General features: G+C 40.3%; 1 protein-coding gene across 2 annotated transcripts in view; it reads left to right on the top strand.

Moving 5' to 3' along the window:
* The window catches only part of LOC144826527 (stimulated by retinoic acid gene 6 protein-like), a 564,429-nt gene that overhangs the window by 125,013 nt on the left and 418,429 nt on the right, over nucleotides 1-20,987 (top strand). For both annotated transcript variants that reach the window (XM_078684953.1, XM_078684952.1), the window contains exon 2: nucleotides 2,030-2,129. In XM_078684953.1, coding sequence (XP_078541079.1) covers nucleotides 2,030-2,129 — 100 coding nt within the window. The remainder of the gene's footprint in view (nucleotides 1-2,029; nucleotides 2,130-20,987) is intronic.

Below are 20,987 nucleotides of genomic sequence, written 5' to 3'. Positions count from 1 at the left end.
CTGCACTGCTCTTGCTGCTTTCTGCTCCTTACTTGCCTCTTTCTGCACCCATCCTGCTTGTTTCTTCACTATTGTTGCTTCATTCAGTAACTCTTTTGCCTCTTTGTCCACTTCTTTTCCCTCTTTCTGCACCCCTATTGCCTCTTTCTGTACCTCTCTTGCCTCTTTCTGTACCTCCCCTACCTTTTTCTCCACCCCTCTTTTTCTCTTTCTGAACCTCTCTTGTCTGTGCACCTCTGTTGCTTCTTTCTGCACTTCTCTTGCCTCTTGCTGCACATCTGACTTAGAGGTAGTTATAATCCCACTTTCCTATTAAGTATTAGAGCCTTACAAGGGAGGTAATGCCAAAGGGGTACCCCAACCGATAGTGTGCTTTAGTGTATGTAGGTGTATTCTAAGTGTCTTTCAGCTTAGCACTGGCTCCAGGCCTGGTTAGTCAGGGTCAGTTACGACCAGTACCAGTCTTCAAAAAGTTGGGGGCACAGGATGACTTTGCCACAAGGCCTCTTTCTGACCTTCTGTTGGTTCTTTCTGCATATCTCTTGCTTTTTCTGCACTTTTCTTCCTCTTTCTGCACATGTCCTACCTCTGTAGGCATAGTTCAAAATTAGCATTTAAAAAACCTTTGAAATTCGCTGAAAAAACCTTAGGTTTCAGGGACATTATAGTTAGGAATGATCATTTAAAAAAAGTTTGAAATTCACTAAAAAAACATTGGTTTCAGGGATGTTATAGTTAGAAATTAGCATTTGAAATACCTTTGAAATTCACTGAAAAAACCATAGGTTTCAGGCACGTCATAGTTAGAAATGAGCATTTAAATACCTTAGAAATTTACTGAAAAAAGCCACACGTTTCAGGGATGTTATAGTTAGTTGGACAGTTCACTCGTACAAAACCAGAGAAATTCAGATGTTATATAGTTAGTTGAGTTAACTAAAACTCACTCCACCACACTGCACTGCTGATTATGTCACATATTACATAATTCATGACATGGTCAGTGACATCACTGATGACATCACTGATGTCATCTCAAATGACATCACTGATGACAATGTTCACGTGATAAACATGGAATGATTTAACGGTCATGAATTTTGGTTTCATGAAAGCGTTAACCCACTGACAAAGTACCGAAATAGGAGGGAATTTGCTAAATCATAAATTGAGGTTTTGATTTTTAATGACTATGGGCCAGATGTAGGTAAATATCATTTACCTATTCTAAAATACCGAATTTTACCGATTCGGTATTTTAGAATCGGTAAATGATATGTAGCTAATGATTCGGTAAATTTTACCGAATCGTTAAAATTCGGTAAATACCAATCTGTTATTTACCGATTCAGTATTCTCCATTCATTCCTATGGGCCTCAAGGCCCATAGGAATGAATGAGAATTACCAATTCGGTAAATACAGAATCGGTGATAGGGGGTAGACCAACAAGGGTGGCAGGGTGTCACATTGACACCCTGTTGCACCCCTGTATAGTGCATGGGTCATGGGTGCACATGCAGCACAAATACATGCCCTAAGGGTATGTATGTCTGCCACATGGCACAGTTGAAAAAAGCACAAAATTGCTTTTTTTAAGGTTTTCGTTATTTACCACCAACTTGTTGTTGGTGGTAAATAACGAATCCTTACAAGTGAAAAGCACTCACTTGAGTGCTCCCTACATTTAGGATTCGGTAATTTACCGAATCGGTATTTAAGAATTCGGTAATTTACCGATTCCTACAATGACTGATTCGGTAAATTACCGAAGCCTTGAATTAGGCCCCTACATCTGAAAAGCCTAATTTCGGTCGGTAACGGACGAAATTCAGTAATTTCGTCCGTTACCGACCGGAATTAGGCTTCCTACATCTGGCCCTACGTGTCATAAGTGCAAAATATCAGAAATGTTTTGATCATAAAAAACAATTTTTTAATATGTAGTAAAGTTGGATAATAATATGGAATACACTTTTCAATAAACAAAACATTTTTTTAAATAAATCTATGTTTTTTTCTTTCACAAGGCTTGGAACACAGAGCGACATCCCAAATGGTTCATCAGTGGAAGGATGCAAGCCAATGATCCATATGAATTTGTTTGTCCACTTCTCACTCATTCCTGCAGTAAGTTTATAAATGCTTACAGGGCCGGCTTTGGGGCAGTGTGACTTGTGCGGCCACACTGGGTGCTGACCATTGAAGGTGGCCCTGACATCAGGGGGGCAATGTGTTTAGAAATAATTCATGATTGGAAAGTTGAGGAGCACATTTGCCTAGTGGTAGTGAGAGAATCTAAGGGGGGGCATGGGACGTGAGGGCACCAAAATGATTGTCGCACCGGGCTCCACCAGTGCTAAAGCCGACCCTGAATTCTTATATTCATCTACACAAGTACAATATTCTTCTTGACAGTTATTTTTGAGTCTTTCCTTCCAGGAATGCTGCTTTACAAACCTTAGGAAATACAGGCACAAAGTTGTGGTATATTCTCAGTGGAATTGTAGGTTTTATTCTTGAATTAGCCCAGGGAGATATGCAGGTCATGTATGGTGTTTGGATTTTGGCTGTTTTTCCGTGCTAATGTGGCATTTGCTATGGAACCTCAAAAAAAGAAGGTCTCTTCTCAAAGTAATTTTGTGGCCAGTTTTGTACTGGCCAGTTTTGTACTATAAGAGCCCATGTTGATATAACTGCATGCTTAAATGAAATGATCAATGAATCAGGTCCTATTTATCTTATGAACTATAGATACAAAGATTTAGTGCATGCAACCCTTTGTATTACTTTGAGAGTTAACACAGTACATATTTTGTACACCAAATTTGCATTCTACTGTACTTTTTTGTATTAGGGAGTGCAATACACAACACCAATTACACAAGAAAACAACATAAATCATCATCAAATATACTTGAGGCAAAAAACAAAGTCAAATAAAGCCCATGTTTTGACTGCTTTATTGTACAGCGAGTTAAGAGCAGCTGCTTAATATTTGACTGGATGAAGTACTCTTTTCAGTAGTCACTGTAATCCAGACTTAGAAGAAAACAGGACTTTGCTCTCTTATTGGGATTGCAACTATTGTGCAGATGATCCAGACGTTTTACCTAGCATAATTGTTTTAAGATTTAAAATCAGGTGAAATTTGTCAAGCGAAAATTAACATTGTCCATGTTTGCAGCTTGTAATAGAGGTGTATCTGCAGAATTACTGTATTATTTGCCTTTCTATACAGGACACTAATACTGCACCAGTAAAAAATACCCCTTTTCTACAGTATTAGTGTTTCCAAGGAGGATGTTCCCTACCAGGTACACCAGAGCTCTATAGCCTATATGCTCAACATTTCAATAAGCTGTTCTTTCAGAGTCAGGGAGAATGCATGATTGCAAAGTATACCGATAATAAATTGAGTTGCCAAGACAGTGAGCATGGGTATGCCTATTACATTTTTTGGGAAAATGTAAAGTTTTTTGTATCTAGCAATCCAGCATGGATCGATACATTAAAAGAATTGAGTAGTGAGAAAGCGTTTTTTGGAAATCGGAGTAACTAGGCAGCAATTTAAAAATAAAGAGAGAACCACGAGGGAAACAACCTTTTCATTGTGGATTTTACACCGCAATGCAATCACAACTCGGTCACTACAACGACCACGTTGTTACAACTCAGTGACATTACTACACAAGTCATTACAATGACTTGCGCTAGATGGCGCGCTAGACAACACCTTCCCTACTGTTGTCAACACTGGAGTTGGAATAGTAAATCATAATATTCCGAAGTCCAGTGTGCCATCTAGCATAAATCGTTGTAACGACTTGCGTTGTAATGGCACTGTATTGTAACAACAGGGTCGTTATAACAACAGCATTGTGAATGCATCGCGGTGTAAAATCTGCGATGTAAGTGCTATATTCGGACAACTAGGGTGGGAAAGCACTCAGGACTGGGTGGGGGAAGCAACGGGTAGTAGAAGGGGGCAAGATAACAACTTGATACTGGACCTGGGCGGCCCATAAAGGAATAGAAAAGCCAGGGAGGGGTGGGAAAAAGCAATGGAGTAGCTTGGGTGCGGGATGAGGAAGTAATCCAAGCATTCAGGAGGGCAGATGTTGTGGGGAAGGAGCAAAATAGGGCAGTGGCGGCTGCTGTAAAATGAAAGCCGGGGGGGGGAGAGAGGGGAATTTAGGGGAAAAATAATAAATAAATAACAATACCTTATCTGTTGCTGCTGCTGACGGCCATCTTGGTACTTCTCTCCCAGTAGTCGCTGGAAAAGTACAGACTCCCCACCCAATCCTGGTGCTGCTCTCATGCTATGAGAACAGTATCAGAATTGTTCTGAGTGGCCTGGTCTGCCGCTCAGACAGTGCATGGAAGCGTGCAGCTTTTCTCCAATCCGGCTGTGCAGCACAGCTGGGTTGCAGAAAGAGAAGTGCGCATGTCTGTTAGGCTGGCCTAAAATGGCCGCCCAAACTGACATGCACACTTATAAATGCCCATCACTCCTCCCTGACATGCACACTTATAAATGCCCTTCACTCCTCCCTGTCATGGACTGGTCTGCCCTACACACACATGCTTAAGCCAGAGCCCCTTACAGAAAAATAAAATGATATTGTTTTATAATCATTTTATCTTTCTGTGACTGACTCTGACCAGTGGGCGACGATCCTCTGCCATTATGGAGAAGCTGCCTCTGCAGTGGGGAGAGAGCTAGAAAATACATGGACTACTGAAAGAGAGAAAAAAGTACTTGCTTAAGTGTGAGCAGTGAAAGTACAAGTAATCAAAAAGATGCTAAAGAAGTCAGGGAAGGACAAATAGCAGAAGGGGTCGGACAAACAAAAGATGGACAAGGAAAGCCATTGAATACGAAGCAAGCAAATAAAAGTGAAAACAAAGGCAACTCATCGCAAACAATGGGTAGGGCCAAAGCTGATTGTACGTTTTTGTATCGTTCACAATAGTCTTTCTCCTGCAAGAAAGTTGAAATCTGTCTAGTAGGCGAGACCTAATGAAGAAAGGAATCATATGCAATTGTTTGGAAACCAGAAAAATTATAATTTAAAAACTTTAAACTTATGTTTTGTTTAGAACAATAAAGATGATAAAGCACATTACATTAAACTAGAACTGCAGCTGCCTCTAGGAGCGTACAACATAGGCTACAGATGTTCTTTATAACACCATACACAGTATATACTCACTACTATGCATCATTCCATACACCCTTGTTGTGCCTTTCTTTTCGTTATTTAGTATGAAATTGAGCTTTGCATGAGTACCAATTAAATTGCACAAGGAAACATTAATTTGTTTTTGTAGGCGCCTGGAAATTAAGTGATTTCCACAGAATCACATAATGTGGAGCCAACGCAGAGACTCAAACCTGGTTCCCCAGTTCCAAAGTTGGTTGCTCTGGCCGTTACGCCACATCCTCCCCCCTGAACATCACCCTGTGCCCTCCTGATGCACACCACCCTGTGCTTTCTTGAAGGAAGTAGTCTCTATTCTCTGGTGCACATCGCTGATGTTCCAATGCAGCACATCACTATGTGCGATTCCTGTAGCACATCACCCTATGGTATCCTAATGCATTTCGCCCTCTGGTTCACTTCTGCAAATTATTTTCTGCTCCTTGGTTCAGGTGCATATCATCACATGCTTCTCTACTGCACATGACATGCTGTTTACCTATAACACAACTCTACATGCTCTCTGCTATTCATCCACCTCAGCTCTACTGCTACAAATCACTGTGCTCTCCCTAATGCGTTATTCCTTATGCCTTTGACTACACACCACCATATTCCTGAATAATGCATAAATCTGCATCACTTGTTGTGCTATATAACGTATGAGTGTTGTTCCGTGTGTGTGGGGGCCTGTGTGAATTGGTGTCGGTGGCTGTATGTCTGTTGTATAACTAGCTGTTTGTAGGTATGTTTGACTAAATAAATGTCCTCATGTAGATGTGCTTTATGTGTTCATGTATTCCCTACCTTTCTGTGCATGCACAAAAAAAACTGCACCTACTGTTTTTGTCAAATCGTGCTTTCTTTTCAAGATCTCGCAGAGGGAGTGTATGCGTCATTTGTGAGATGTTTCATCCTCACATTAGAGACTTGATCAAAGGTGCCAACAATATTTTTTATAGAGACCTGTGTTGGATCTGGCCCTTTTCAGGTTTATCCCCAAACTTTTTGCCTTTTCCCTCCTATTTTTCTGACCCCCCTTTTTTGTTGGCTTTAGGACTCTGGGCACCTTACCACTGGTGATCATTGCTAAAGTGCACATGCTCTTTGTGTAAATTGTGATTCTGATTGGTTAGCCATGATTGGCATATTTGATTTACTGGTAAGTCCTTTGTAAAGTGCACTGTGTGTGCCCAGAGCCTGTAAATCAAATGCCTCTAGTGATCCTGCAGCACTGGGTGTGCCACCCACATGAGTAGCCCTTTAAACATGGCTCAGGCCTGCCATTGCAGTGTCTGTGGGTGAAGTTTTAAATGGCCATGTCGACCTGTCAAGTGCACCCACTTGCCAGGCCCTTACCTTCCCTTTCTCTATATGTAAGGCACCCCTAAGGTAGGCAAAAAGATACCCCCACTGGCAGGGTGCAGTGAATGTCAGTTGTACGACATGTACTGGTGTGTTTTACATGTCCTGATAGTGAAATACTGTACATTTTGTGTCTCACACTTGCAAGGCCTGTCTCTCCCATAGGTTATCATTAGAGTTGCCTTGTAAAAAGTTACAAGTGTAACTTCAATTGGGAAGAGTTAGAGAATTGGAGTTTGAGTTTCCTGAACACGGGACTTAAACAAACATCTTTTAGTGAAGTTGGTTTTTAAACTGTGGGTTTGAAATTGCCACTTTTAGAAAGTGGGCATTTTCTTTCTTTACAATTCTGTGTCTCTGCTTGCCTGTGGAATCATCATCTGGTTTCAACTGACAGGGGTCTGTTTGTGCATTCACTCTAGACAGTCACACAAAGGGAACTGAGGTGCGTCGGCATATCCTGATGGCCCATCACCAGGCTGATGAGTCTTCCTGAGCCAGATAGAGTGGTGGGAGGAGTTGTCACTGAACCTTAATAGGGCTGTCTGTCCTCTCATAATGCTATTTCCAACCCACTGGAGTGTGCCTGGAGCCAAAGCATGAACTAGTGAACAACAAAGAATTCTCTTTGAAGAATGCCTACTTCAAAGTACAAAAGGGGTATAAGTGTTGGACGAAAAACCCAAAACCTTTTGAACACTTATGGATCGAGAGAAACCTCTGACAAGGAGAAGAGCTGTAGAGCTGCGAGGAGGAGTACTACTATTTTGCTGTGTGTTGCTTTGCAGCGTTGGCCTGCAGTTCCTGCTTCTGCCTTTGAGAGGACAAAGAACTGGACCTTGCTGTTTATCCTGCTTGTGAAGAGTCTCCAAGGGCGTGTATACTTACCTCCTGTTGGAAGTCTCAGGATCATCAAAGACTTCATTTGCAGGATCCCTGACTCCACTGCTATGAGTTCTGACCTACCTTGTGGTGCTAATTCCAATTCTGGCCCCATGGAGGTAGTTTTGCTGCTTGACACCATCAAAATTGGTGCATCGCCTTTCAGCGCCTTTTTTTCTGATGCAGCACAGCTGTGAGGACAAAGATTCCACGCACCAACTCCATGTGGACGAAGAAATCTACACAGTGCCTGCCCGCAGTCGAAGAAACCACAGCAGCCCGAGTTCAGCGCTCTGTGTCTCTGAAGTCTGAGACCTCCACACTGACTCCGACGCAGGCCCTGGTCTGCAGCTAAAAGATTTGATGCATCGTTGGACCTCGGCTGAAGAAATCAATGCAGTGCCTCTTTGCCACCGCTTTATCGACCTTCAGCACGCCTGGATTTGCAAGCATCGCACCTGTGCACCAAGTTTTCTGACGCATCATCCGCAGGACAGAACCATCTTGAATTTTGACGCAACACTTCCCCTTAAAATCAGGAATCGACGCAACACTTCCCCTGCATGCAGCACGACTGACGCATCGGTTCCCCAGGGAGTTAGGAACTGACACATTGCTGTGTCGCATTGCTGTTTTTTCCGGCTCTTCCTTCTTCTGTGGCTGTTTTGCCTTTTGAATTTTGATGCATCTAAAGGTACTTTGTGTAACATCACTGCATCCAGTTTCCTATTGACAACATTACTGAAACCCTCTAAAAATGATATTTTGAATTGTGTATGTTGGATTTTTTTTATTTTGGTTTAAATAGAGATTGTTTATATTTCTAATCTGGCATAATGTACCTTTGTAGTGTTTTCACTGTGTGTCTTATGTACAAATGCTTTGCACATTTCCTCTGAGGTAGGCCTAACTGCTCGTGCAAAGCTACCAAATGGTTGAGGAGAGGTTATCATGGGTGTGTAATCCCCTTATCCTAACTAGAAGGAAGGGTCCCTACTTAGACGGGGTACAAACCTGCCAACTAGAGACCCCCATTTATAACAACCTGCCTTCACGGCTCTCTTGTTTGGTGCATGGCTACCCATGTCTAGTGTTCTCTGCCGCCTTCCACAGAATGGGCCAACCTGCTCATGAAGTAAATTTGCTAAACATGATTCATGATTGATGCAGAGTAGGTATGTTTGGGAAGCTTTCTGTTCAGAATCCTATTCAATACCAATTCCCTGCAAGTCACCTTTCTTTGACTTTATTTTGCATGCTTTTATGGTGAATGCTATCATGAGTGTATTACCAAAATAAAATATGCACACCAAACATTGAGTTAAATGTACCAACATGCAAGGAAAAGAAGTAGTATGATATGGTTCACTGACACAACATCGACTTAAAAAATATTGATGTAAAAAATATTGATGTAAAAAATATTGATGTACCAAAAATATAGAAAAAAATATATAGTTGTACAAAATATCAATTATATATATACATAAATATATAATAGAATTATAAACATTAAATATATTAAATGCCAAAAATTATTTTACCAAAATAAATTAGAGTTAATATACATTTTAACAAGAATAGCAAATAAACGTAATTTAAAAAAGTTAAACACACCTACAAATTTAATTAATTTATATAAATATATTTACTTTAAAACAATTATTAAACTATTCATTTTAATTATTTTATCATTTTAAAATTAGATACAAAATTACATATATGTACATATACCAATAACAAAATATAATTAGAAAAACAGTCCATTATAAATTAAAACCTTAAATTATTTAAAAATATTTAAATTTAAATTTCCCACTACAGTCAGTGCAACAATAGGGAAAGGGTTGGATAGCAGAGGGTTAAACATTATGATTCCCACTCCAATGAGTGCAACAGTAGGGAAAGTGATCTATAGCAAAACGGTTAAATGAGCTATTCCAACTCCAGTGAGTAAAACAGTAGGAAATGGGTTGGATAGTGGAGGGGTAAAAATTACTATTCCCTATCCAGTGAGTGCAACAGTAGGGAAAGTGATGGATAGTGGAGGTGTAAAAATTACTATTTCCACACCAATGAGTGCAACAGTAGGGAAAGTGTTGGATTGCGGATGGGTAAAAAATACTATTCCCACTCCAATGAGTGCAACAGTAGAGAAAGTGTTGGATAGCAGAGGGATAACATTTACTATTCCATCTCCAGTCAGTGCAACAGTGTGGAAAGTGTTGGATAGCGGAGGGATAAACATTACTATTCCCACTCCAGCTAGTGAAGCAGTAGGTGAAGTGTTGGGTAGCGGAGGGGTACAAATTACTATTCCCATTCCAGTGAGTGTAACAGTAGGGAAAGTGTTTGACAGCGGAGGGGTAAAAATACTACTCCCACTCCAATGTGTGCAACATTAGTGAAAGTGTAGGATAGCGGATTGGTAAATATTACTATTCCCACTCCAATGAGTGCAACAGTAAAGAAAGTGTTGTATAGCGGATGGGTACAAATTACTATTCCCACTCCAATGAGTGTAACAGTAGGGAAAGTGTTGGATAGCGGTAGTGTATAAATTACTATTCCCACTGCAATGAGTGCAACAGTAGGGAAAGTGTTGGATAGTGGAGGGGTTCAAATTACCATTACCTCTTCAGTGAGTCCAACCGTAGGGAAAGTGATGGATAGTGGAGGGGTAAAAATTACTATTCCCACTCCAGTGAGTGTAACAGTAGGGAAAGTGTTAGATAGCAGAGGAGTAAAAATTACTATTCCCACACGAATGTGTGCAACAGTAAGGAAAGTGTTGTATAGCGGATTGGTAAAAATGACTATTCCCACTCCAATGAGTGCAGCAGTAGGGAATGTGTTGGATAGCAGAAGGAAAAAATACTATTCCCACTCTAGTAAGTGCAACAGTAGGGAGAGTGTTGCATAGGGGAGGGATAAAATTTACTATTCCCACTCCAGTGAGTGCAACAGTAGGGAAAGTGTTGGATAGCTGAGGGATACAATTTACTATTCGCACTCCAGTCAGTTCAAAATTAAAAACAAATAGAATATTTTTTTTAAATCAAAAAATATTTTTAAAAATAAATTAAATAAATAAATGTATAAATATGTAAAAAGTTAAAATATAAATATATATAATATTAAAAATAAAAACACTTTCTAGGGGTCGATTCCGATCCGGTAAAAAGCGCTCCGAATTGCCGTTCGGAGCGTTTCTCCCCGTACGATTCGTACCCGTAAGCGTCCCCGTACGAACGACGAAGTACGATCCGTACCAGGAGCCGTACTCCGTACGAGTCGTACAAGACACAGTACGACTCTAATCTCCGTATGACTCTCCCTCGGAACCCGCTGTACGCGACATCTGTACTGTTCGTGGCCGATTTTTCCGACCCGGCAAGTACGATTCGTGTTGGGTACGCACCGTATGACCCTTTTCCTACGGGAGCCGAAAACAGTCGTAAAAGCAAAGTTCACCCCAAAACAGGTATGGAAAGGCCCCCCCGGGTACGGCGTGTACACCCCATGATCACAGGGGTACGCGTCGTACCCTTGCGATCATGGGGGGTACGCACCATACCCCATGTACGCTGGGTGTACGGTGCGTACTCCATGTACGCTGGGTGTACCGCACGTACCCCCCATGATCGCAGGGGTACGGCGCGTACCCCTGCGATCATGGGGTGTATGCGCCGTACGGTGTGTATGTGATTGTGCGCTTTTCCGTACGAATCGCCCTTACCTGACGTGGACCGTTCGACTCGCGTCCTGGTACCCCGGTCGGGATCGTACTCATCGGGTCGTACGGCATCTGTACGAGTCGTACGAAAACGGCTCCGGATGCGAGTCGTACGGACGGTGATTTTACCGGATCGGAATCGACCCCATAGTGTTAATTGCATATGAGAAATACCTACAAATATTATATCAAATAAAATAAAAAATATACTTCAAACAAATAAATACTTTAACTAGAAAATATATACAAATAAAAACATTATTTCATACATTTATCTATTTTATTTCCTACTCTATAACACCACACAAATGACAAACCACATCAAAAAAATTATTTTAAAGTATTTCCATAATTAACATAATTATTTAACAATTAAAGAAATATCTTAAAAAAAGAAAAATAATAAAAATACATTAACTTCCCACACTTTAATCCTATAATCCCCACAACACAAAGCTACAAATAACCTGTAAAAAAATTCATTACAGAATTAAAATGTATTTTCAAACAACAAACTATTACTATTAAACAACTAATTGTAAAGGAAGGAAAATGTATTTAATCCCCACCCTTTACCCCTTTAAAAGTAAAAACCACACAAAAAAAAAAACAATTACCCTAATTAAATATCAAGTAATTAATTAATATTAATTAACAACTAATTAATAATGAATTAAACACAAATTACTTCCCACACTTTACCACTATAAACCCCACAACAAACACCAAAAATGAATTACACAATTTCCTTATTTAATTTACAATTAATTTATTAATAATAATTAACATTTAATTCTCAATTAATTAAATATAAATTACGTCCAAGCCTTTACCCCTATAAGCCCCTCAACCTGCACCTAAGATTATTTACATGATTCCCATAATTCATTTTCAATAAATTAATTAATATCAATTAACTAATTATTAATTAATCAAACATAGATTACTTCCCACCCTTTACCCCTATAAACACCAAAATGTGCATCTAAAATTAATTACACAATTATCATAATTAATTACTAAATAATCAATTAATATTAATTAACAGCCAATTAATAATTCATTAATAATAAAAAACTTCGCACAATTAACACTATAAAATCTCAATTAAAAAACATATATATAAATAAAAAATGATCATTATTTATTATAATTAAATTACTTCCCTCCCTATAAACCCCCAACCCACTGCACAACTAAAAAATGCAAAATTAAATTAAAATAAAATGAATAACTACTACAAATTTAACACATACATTAAAAAAATATAAAAAATACATCACATACATTTAAAATATATACAAAAATACATAACACTAATTAAACAATCGATATTTTAAACACTATATTTTTGTAAACGATATTAATGACTTGTATATTTTTAAAATCCACATTTCTTACCTTAAATCAATATTCTTGACAGCGATATTCTTGCTGTCGATATTTCTCACTCACGTTATTTAGGACTCAATATTTCTGTAAATCGAAATTTAAAACTCAATATTTTGTCTGCACACCATATGATATATGACCCTAACAACAATGACATCAAAGAAAGTGCCACTAAGTTTAAAAACATGGGATATGATATTTTAATGGACGCTTGTTGAAACAAGGAGTAGATTTGTTGGTATATGAAGACTGATGATTGTGTTTAAGATTGTTCTCCCTTTTGTGATTGTATTGGTCGCTGATTTATATTGTTTTATGTTTTTGTTGTGAGGTATATGTGTTTATAACTTAACGATGATATGTGACAAAGTATATTGATGTGAAATATATGTGTATAAACAGGTTAAAGTCATATATATTTTTCCAAACTTCTGTGGTATTTGGATGTGGGATTTTTTCAAATGTGGGGTGTATGTATAGTAGAGTTTGTTAGGGATTTGTGTGATTTTTGTGTTTCTAGTCTGAGGGGATTTAATTTATTTTAGTGTTAAGCAGAAACCTCTCCCCTTGGTATGTGGGGTCTCTCTCTAGTTTCACATTACAGTAAGTGCCACCACTGACGTTTAACCTTACTAACATCACACAAAATGATGTACTGTAGTAAAAATCTGCAATAAAGAATAATTGAATAAAAATGCTGTACATACAAAATTGTATTTTAAGTAACTCTCATACACTACCTATGGTTATGCCATAATATGCCTGAGGGACCACCATCATCGGCTAGGGGCAGTCCCACCATATGTCAGACTGGTACAGATGCATTTTTATTTATTTATAATTTTATTCATTCAATTTTATGTGATGCAAACTTGGCCAATGTACATTAGAGCACTTTACAAGAGGAACAATATATTGACAAAGTAGTTTACATCATTGATAAGTAATACAGTAAGGCAAATCTGTAAAATGTATCAGTAGATGGAGCACATAACCTTCTCGAGACAAAAATTATAAAAATATATCAACATGAATTCAGAAACAGAAACCTTGAGTAAAACATTGAGGGCCTGATGTTAGACGAACTGGTATCAAAAATCCTGTCGTAATTTGCAACAATTATGTTTGCACCCAGTAAAGAATGTAGCAATGTGACCATTATTTAAGTTGAGTGGGTTGCAATTCAACCTCCCCATAAATTAATTATGTAGGACACAAATTGAGACTCAGAAGACCCCCCGGATCTGCGAACTTTTTTTAATGCAGCCTGTTTTCTCTTACAAAAAATGGGCTACGTTTTAAAAGAAAAGCTTTCCCTTTTTGAAAAGTTTGCTTTAGAGTTGCCAGTGGATCTGGACCACTGACGACTTCGCAATAAACTTGTTCTTACATCTGCAAATCGGAAGTGTAAAAGAAGTCTAAATGTTGGTTCCAAGATGATACTTTATTAAGTTCCAGATACAATCCAAGTAGATGGTAAATAGGATGTTAAGTAGATATATTGTAGTAGTAATGTAGCCCCATTAGACCGGAGGACAGGGAGGCTGCTCAGCCTGCAATCTTCAACTGACACACACCAGATCTCCAAGCAACCCATGCATTCATGACATCATCAAACAATCTCTACTCAACCAGGCTGAACAGGGAAGAAGTGTCAGAGAAAAAAAGAAGAAGAGAAATAATATTACCACATGATGCATTGCTCTTCCCTTTTGCATTTGCATATCACCCCAATTCGGGCATCAGCAAATTTACAATGTTTTTTGGTGACTAAATTTCAGTCTCAAAACATTGATACATTTCATATCAGTTTGCATGTACCTTCCAAATACAACATCGAAATGGAGTTGAAATCCCATTTTAGGAGTCATAACAGTTTGCCAGTTCCTAAAATGGAATTAGTACATTTAAAAAAATAAAAGTTTGCAATCACAAACTTCGAATCGGAATGTTTGAGACTGCAAAATGCTTTGTATTTTTGGCTCTCAAATTATTAGGTGTTAAATTAATTGTCCTAAGTTGTCTAAGTACTTCAACAATATAGAATTCACTAACTTAATCCTCTTTGCATAATTTCCTTGGTGTTTTCCAATTTCGCAAAATAATTGTTTTAACAATCACCACACTTTAAGAAATCTACTGCGAATGGAACTGATCAAGAATAGATACAGGAGAAGGGTAATTTATTAACATGAGCGTGAGATACTTGAGGATGTATACTTTTAATCAAATTGGCGTGGATTAACATTTCCTCCTGCCAAATAAAAGTAAGAATACAAATATGAACCATATGGATGTGTGTAGCACTGCCTTTCTGAATGTCCAACATTTATTACATTATTTCCGATACATTTTCAGGAGTTTTATTTGGTGACCATTAAATTCACACGTAATTATTTTGATGAATTCTTAGGAACTTCAAATTGTGCCTGGGTTTTGTCTAGTATGCCGATATTTTTAACCAGGAAATTGAGCTTATATTGAATTTGAAGTCTGCTTCACAGCCATTAAAAATCTTTTAATACACTCAATATATCTAGAGCATACGCAATAACGCATGATGCTTTATTAAGTTTTAAATCTGCTTTAAACAGTTAGATTATAAAGTATAAATTCAGAAGACAAAGTGCCACAATGACAAACCTTTTGTTCTGGGTTTGTGTAAGGAAAGTGACGCAAACCAGCGCAGAGTATTATGTTAATATATTTATTGTCTTGCCCTGGAACATGAAGTACTGGGTTTTAAAAAACCCAGCGGTGCCAGGGAGCACACCCTAAGACTTCGACTCCTTCCTGTCCCAGACTACAGAAACACAGAGTCTTCTTGGTGAAGTCAAAGATCGAATTTATTGGCTGCAGTCAGTAACAGGTATCGTAGAAGTACAACACGGTGTATATTCTCAGGAGACTGCTCAACTTACAAAGCCAGCCATCCCTTTTTATACAAAATATTATGCTTTAGGCAAACATTCCTTATTTTACAATTGACCATTCACATATTTCTACGACAAAGAAAAGGCAGAATCATGATGACAAGCAAATTTTTCAGTTTGCCCAGCCCATAATCAATTTCCCGGCAAGGCCCAATACTTTCCATCAGATATCGGTCGGACCCCTAATAAAATCGGGCACCTCCTCATCGTAAAGTAGGTCATAAAGCAAGAAACAGAGACAAGTGTGTAAGAGATTAGGCATAGTTATGTGCAATGAAGGGTTTATGGTATGCTGTGCCTTGATCCTAATCTTGGTCGGCCACTGGGAAAGGAACTGGCCGAACAGGTTTGGCTTCGGGCAGTGGAGTCAGCTTGCCCAGGTCACGCAAAAGTCAGCAAAGGTGTACGTGTCCTTTAAGACTCGTTTTGGCCTTAGTCATCGGCCTATGTGAGGGCAACCACAAAATGGCTGCCATGCACAAAATGGAACCCGAGGGTTCAGGACGGAATCCCTGATTTCAGGGTGATGTCGCCGCTTGAATACGACGAAAATGCTTGTATGTAGTATACTCGTCATTCTCGGTCTGCTGATACCAAAATCGTCATGATACGACAATGTCTATGACACGGGTCCAGAATTTTCAGTACCACAGACCCTCCTTTTGCCCTTACATAGGCAATTAACCTACACTCACGCTAATCTGAGTCCAGGTCTATATTCATAAAATCATTGAGATGTTGCTGTAGCATCATCCTATTACTTAGCTCGTCTCTCGATACAGGTTTCCTTACACATGATGTAGCACAGAGGCCACATATTGCAGGAGCGCACTGTACGCACAGACAGAACATAAAAAGAATGGCTAAGGTCATCCCAATGACCATTAGAATTTTCCATCCCCAGGCGGATAACAGTTCCCAGAACCACCCCATCACTGACCAATCTCCGTTATGCACATGAATAGATTCAGAGATCTTATGTAGTTTGGAAATGGCCTGGTACACTGTTGGGGCATTATCTGGAATGAAAACACAGCAACTTGATTGAATCACTTTACATACCCCACCTCGGTCTGCAAGTATGACGTCTAACGCGACCCTGTTCTGAAGGGTCATAAGGCGATCCGACTGGAGCTCAGCAGTCAAGTTACTAAGGGCACCGGCAGTTTCAACTACGGTGGATTCAACCACCCTTGTCAACTGCCTTATGTTCCTGCTGTTAACCATAGATCCCCAAAATGGCAGAAAACCCTTCAAGAAGTCTCCCAATTCTTGTCCTGTAGTGTCTTCTTTACTGAGGACACCTCTAACTATCCTTGTCTTGTGGTAATCTGCCGCAGCTGTGTAGGTGGGTGGCAACAGGAACAAAACAAAACATGAGCCCGAGAAGTCAGGGGGCAACCATGTGTAGGCTCTATCAATGACAGATGAAATAGGTACCCTTAGCTGCTAGGAACAAAGGGGAAGTCTGAGACGCAAAGACATATGTCTCCGTGCAGATACTCTTTCCTAACTGAGCTCTGGGATTCTTTCCATTACCTTGCAGACATAGGTGACCCTGATGTGGTACAATCCAAATCGAGGATCTCTTTGCTCGCTGGTTTTCACTCAGAGTAACTCCATACCCGGTGACGTTCCATCCAATGTACGCTAGTGTCTCATCTCTCGGGATAGTCTCATAGGAAATAGCTTCTCTAATCATATCTACTATACCCTTAACTAGAGCACTATTCTTTGGATTATCTTTTTCAGACGTAAGGGGTGGACTTAATGAGCATAGATAAACATCGTTCTGAATGCCCATACAGAACCATTATGGCTGAAAGGCAGGACCAAATAAGGGATACCTTTATCAGTAGTATGAGGCATAAGACCACACACCCAACAGTTAGTCGTGTTCACTACTAATTGGTGTTGGTGTAAAAGCTGAACGAAAGAGTTATTGATAAATTCTAATCTCCTAACGGACTCATGTTCGGGTAAAGGGTGAAAAGAATGTGAGGAAACAGTAGAAGGAGGCATGGGCTGTATAGTGGGTGCAAATGTCACTCGAAAATAAAATAAAACATATCCTATTAAAAACATCATTACACTAAGCAACATAAAAATGCATAATATCAAAAAACGTTTCTTGGTCATCATTATACACATTTTGGCTTTAAAGTTCATCTCTTTGGCAGGTCTCTCCATCTCGAAAAACTCCATCCTCTAACCTTGCTGCTCGCGGAGGTAGGGTGTTCCGTGCTAAGGAATGCGCCTGTCAGTCCAGGGAACTCCCAAGGACCAACCAGAACTGTCGACCTTGTGTCTTCGGCCTGCACTCCAAAGACTAGTCGCCCGCGACCCTACAGCTGAACCCGGATGGTGGTTCGAAAAACAAAAATAAAAAAGTTTCTCAGATGAGAGAGCTGCACTTTCAAAAATAGCAAAGAAAATGATTTTATTTGTCCATAGTTCTCGGCCTCAGATTATAACGGCTTTTTCCAGGTAATGTCTGGTCTTGAAACAAGAGTTCAGGCTCGGTGGTGTCCAATCGAATTGACGGTGGCACAGCTTCTTGCAGAAGATTGTCACTTTCACGTTCAAATTTTGTTCCTTTTACACGTGCATCGCTGAAAGGCAGAAAACGAGGCACAGTCTCAGTCTCAGAGTCAGCAATACCCTCCTGGACCCACAGGTCGTACGGCAGAGGCAAAGGGACCCTCTTACAGTGTACGCCGTGGATCCAGTTCCTCTTGCCTTCCACTCGCATGGCGGATCTCGTTGACAAAAGTACTAGGTGGGGGCCGGTCCAGCGGGGCTGATCATTCTTTGTCCGCTGGAAGTTTTTAACCAAGACCCACGAACCAGGATCGATAGTGTGTCCTGGAGCTTCAGAGACCTGAGGCAGAGTATCGTGAACCTGTTGGTGTAAAACACGCAATTTAGCCGTCAAATCATACAAATAATCGAGCAATACAGGGTGTTCAATGTCACTGAATTTTGTCGGCCTAGGCACTCCCCATATGTTGGCCGGGCGGCCGAACACAATTTCGTAAGGACTAAGTCCCACTCGTGAATGCACAGTCATTCTTGTCGATAGAAGTGCTAATGGTAAGGCATCGGGCCATTTAAGGCCAGAGGTTGCTTGTATCTTGGCCAGTTTAAGTTTTAACGTGCCATTGTAGCACTCTACTAGTCCAGCTGATTGGGGGTGATTTGCAGCGTGGAATTTCTGCTGGATTCCTAGCCCTTCACATACTCTCTTCATCACTTGACCCACACATTCACTCCCATTATCACTCCAGACCATTCTCGGTAGGCCAAATCTGGGGAAGAATTCTTTGACAAGGGCTTTAGCTGTGGACATGGCAGTGTTATCTTTCAGGGGATATGCTTCTACCCATCTCGAAAAGGCACAAACAACAACGAGTACGTATTTTAAGTTGTTGCACCTCTCCATGTGGATGAAATCTAGCTGCAAAACCTCGAATGGGTACGTTGGAGGCGCAAAATGACCAGCTGGAGTTGGGGTTCCCCTACCAGGATTGTATTTCAGACACACCATGCAATTCTTGACCACATTTTCTGCACACTTAGGAATTCTAGCATTCTGCCATACTGGGGCCAACGACTTACAGATCCCTTTCACACTGATGTGAGCCATCCCATGGGCCATTGTAACCACTGCAAGCACATATGCATCGGGTAACAACCATCGCTGATGTTCTGACAATTCAACCCAACAACCATTTGCATCCAATTTACCCTTACTCTCTCTCCACACACTCAACTCTTTCTCTGTAGCTTCAGCTTGAATAGACTTCACACTCTCTATCGTATCTTCACACATTCCAATGTCACCAACCCATCTCGCAGGGCCTGCAACATACATTCGACTCATCACATCTCTTGCTGTTTCTTTCGCGACTTCATCAGCAAATGCATTGCCACGACCAACATCATCAGTAACCTTCTTATGTGCACTGCATTTTACAATCGCAACTTGCAACGGCAAAGTAAGTGACTCGAGGAGCTCATTCACCAACTGACCATGCTGAATCTTGCCTCCATGTGAGGTCAAAAACCCACGTTCTTTCCACAATCGTCCAAAGCTATGTGCCACACCAAATGCATACTGGCTGTCAGTATATATGATCACTTTCATTCCTTTTGATAACACACACGCTCTTGTAAGTGCAATCAACTCTGCTGCTTGAGCTGAATTATGTGGCATATGTGCAGCTTCAACAATCGTATGCAAAGTCGTAACAGCATATGCCGCAGTCGTATCACCATTCGGAAGTTTGAAGCATGAACCATCCACCCATAAGGTACCATCACACTTCACAAGAGGAGTGTCTTTAAGATCTATTCTCCCTTTCGTTTCTTCTTCTGTCCTAAGAAAGCAATCATGCTGTTCAGGAACATCTGTCTCTGCTACAATCGGCAACAACGTAGCTGGATTCAACGTGTTGCATCTCTTTATGTGTACATGACTCGCTAAAAGTGTCAGCTCATAACCTGACAATCGAGCACTAGTTAAGTGCTGTGTCTTGGTTCTGTTTAACAAAGTGTCCACTGCATGTGGAACCATTACAATCAAAGTATTATTCATCACCAAACCAGCAGACTGTCGAATAGAAACAGCTGCTGCTGCCGTCGCTCTCAAGCAACTCGGCAACGCTCTAGCTACCGGATCCAAAGTCGACGAAAAATACGCGCATGGACGTTGCTTGTCCCCAAAAGACTGTGTCTACACTGACAATGCACAACCTTCTTTCTCACGGACATACAGTGTAAAAGGCTTACTGTAGTCGGGGGTACCCAACACAGGAGCCGAACACAATGCATCATGCAATTCGGAAAAACTTTTCTGACAATCTTCAGACCATGGAAGGGGATTAGGCGTATCTTTACAGGTCAATGCCACCAAAGGTTTGGCCAGCAAGGAAAAATTCGGTATCCATTGTCTGCAATATGACGTGATACCCAAGAAAGCACGCACTTCTCTCTGTGTCATTGGCACACTCAATTTTGCAATTGCCTGAATTCTTTCTGGGGTCAGTTTCCTTCCCTCCTTCGATAAGAGATGACCTAAGTAGGTCACTTCTTGTCGACAATATTGCAACTTTGAAAGGGACACTTTGTGATGTAAATCAGACAAATGACGTAACAATGACAACGTTGCTTCTTTACAAATATCCTCAGTATCTGCAGCGACTAGAAAATCGTCAACGTACTGAATGAGCGTAGCGCCATCAGGTAGAACAATTGTATCAAGCTGTGTTTTTAAAGCCTGACTATATATTGATGGACTCTCACAATAGCCTTGGGGAGCGCGTTTGAACCGGAAGCTTCGTCCTCCTAAACAGAAGCCGAAAATATCCCTACTCTCCTTGGCAATCGGGATGCTGAAAAAGGCATTTTTCAGGTCAATCACCGAGAACCAAGTCGCAGAAGCTGGAATCATAGTCAATAGGGCAGTGATGTC

Source organism: Lissotriton helveticus, chromosome 3_2, assembly GCF_964261635.1.
Source record: "Lissotriton helveticus chromosome 3_2, aLisHel1.1, whole genome shotgun sequence".
Taxonomy (NCBI): Eukaryota; Metazoa; Chordata; class Amphibia; order Caudata; family Salamandridae; genus Lissotriton; species Lissotriton helveticus.
This window is presented reverse-complemented; position numbering and strand designations above follow the sequence as displayed.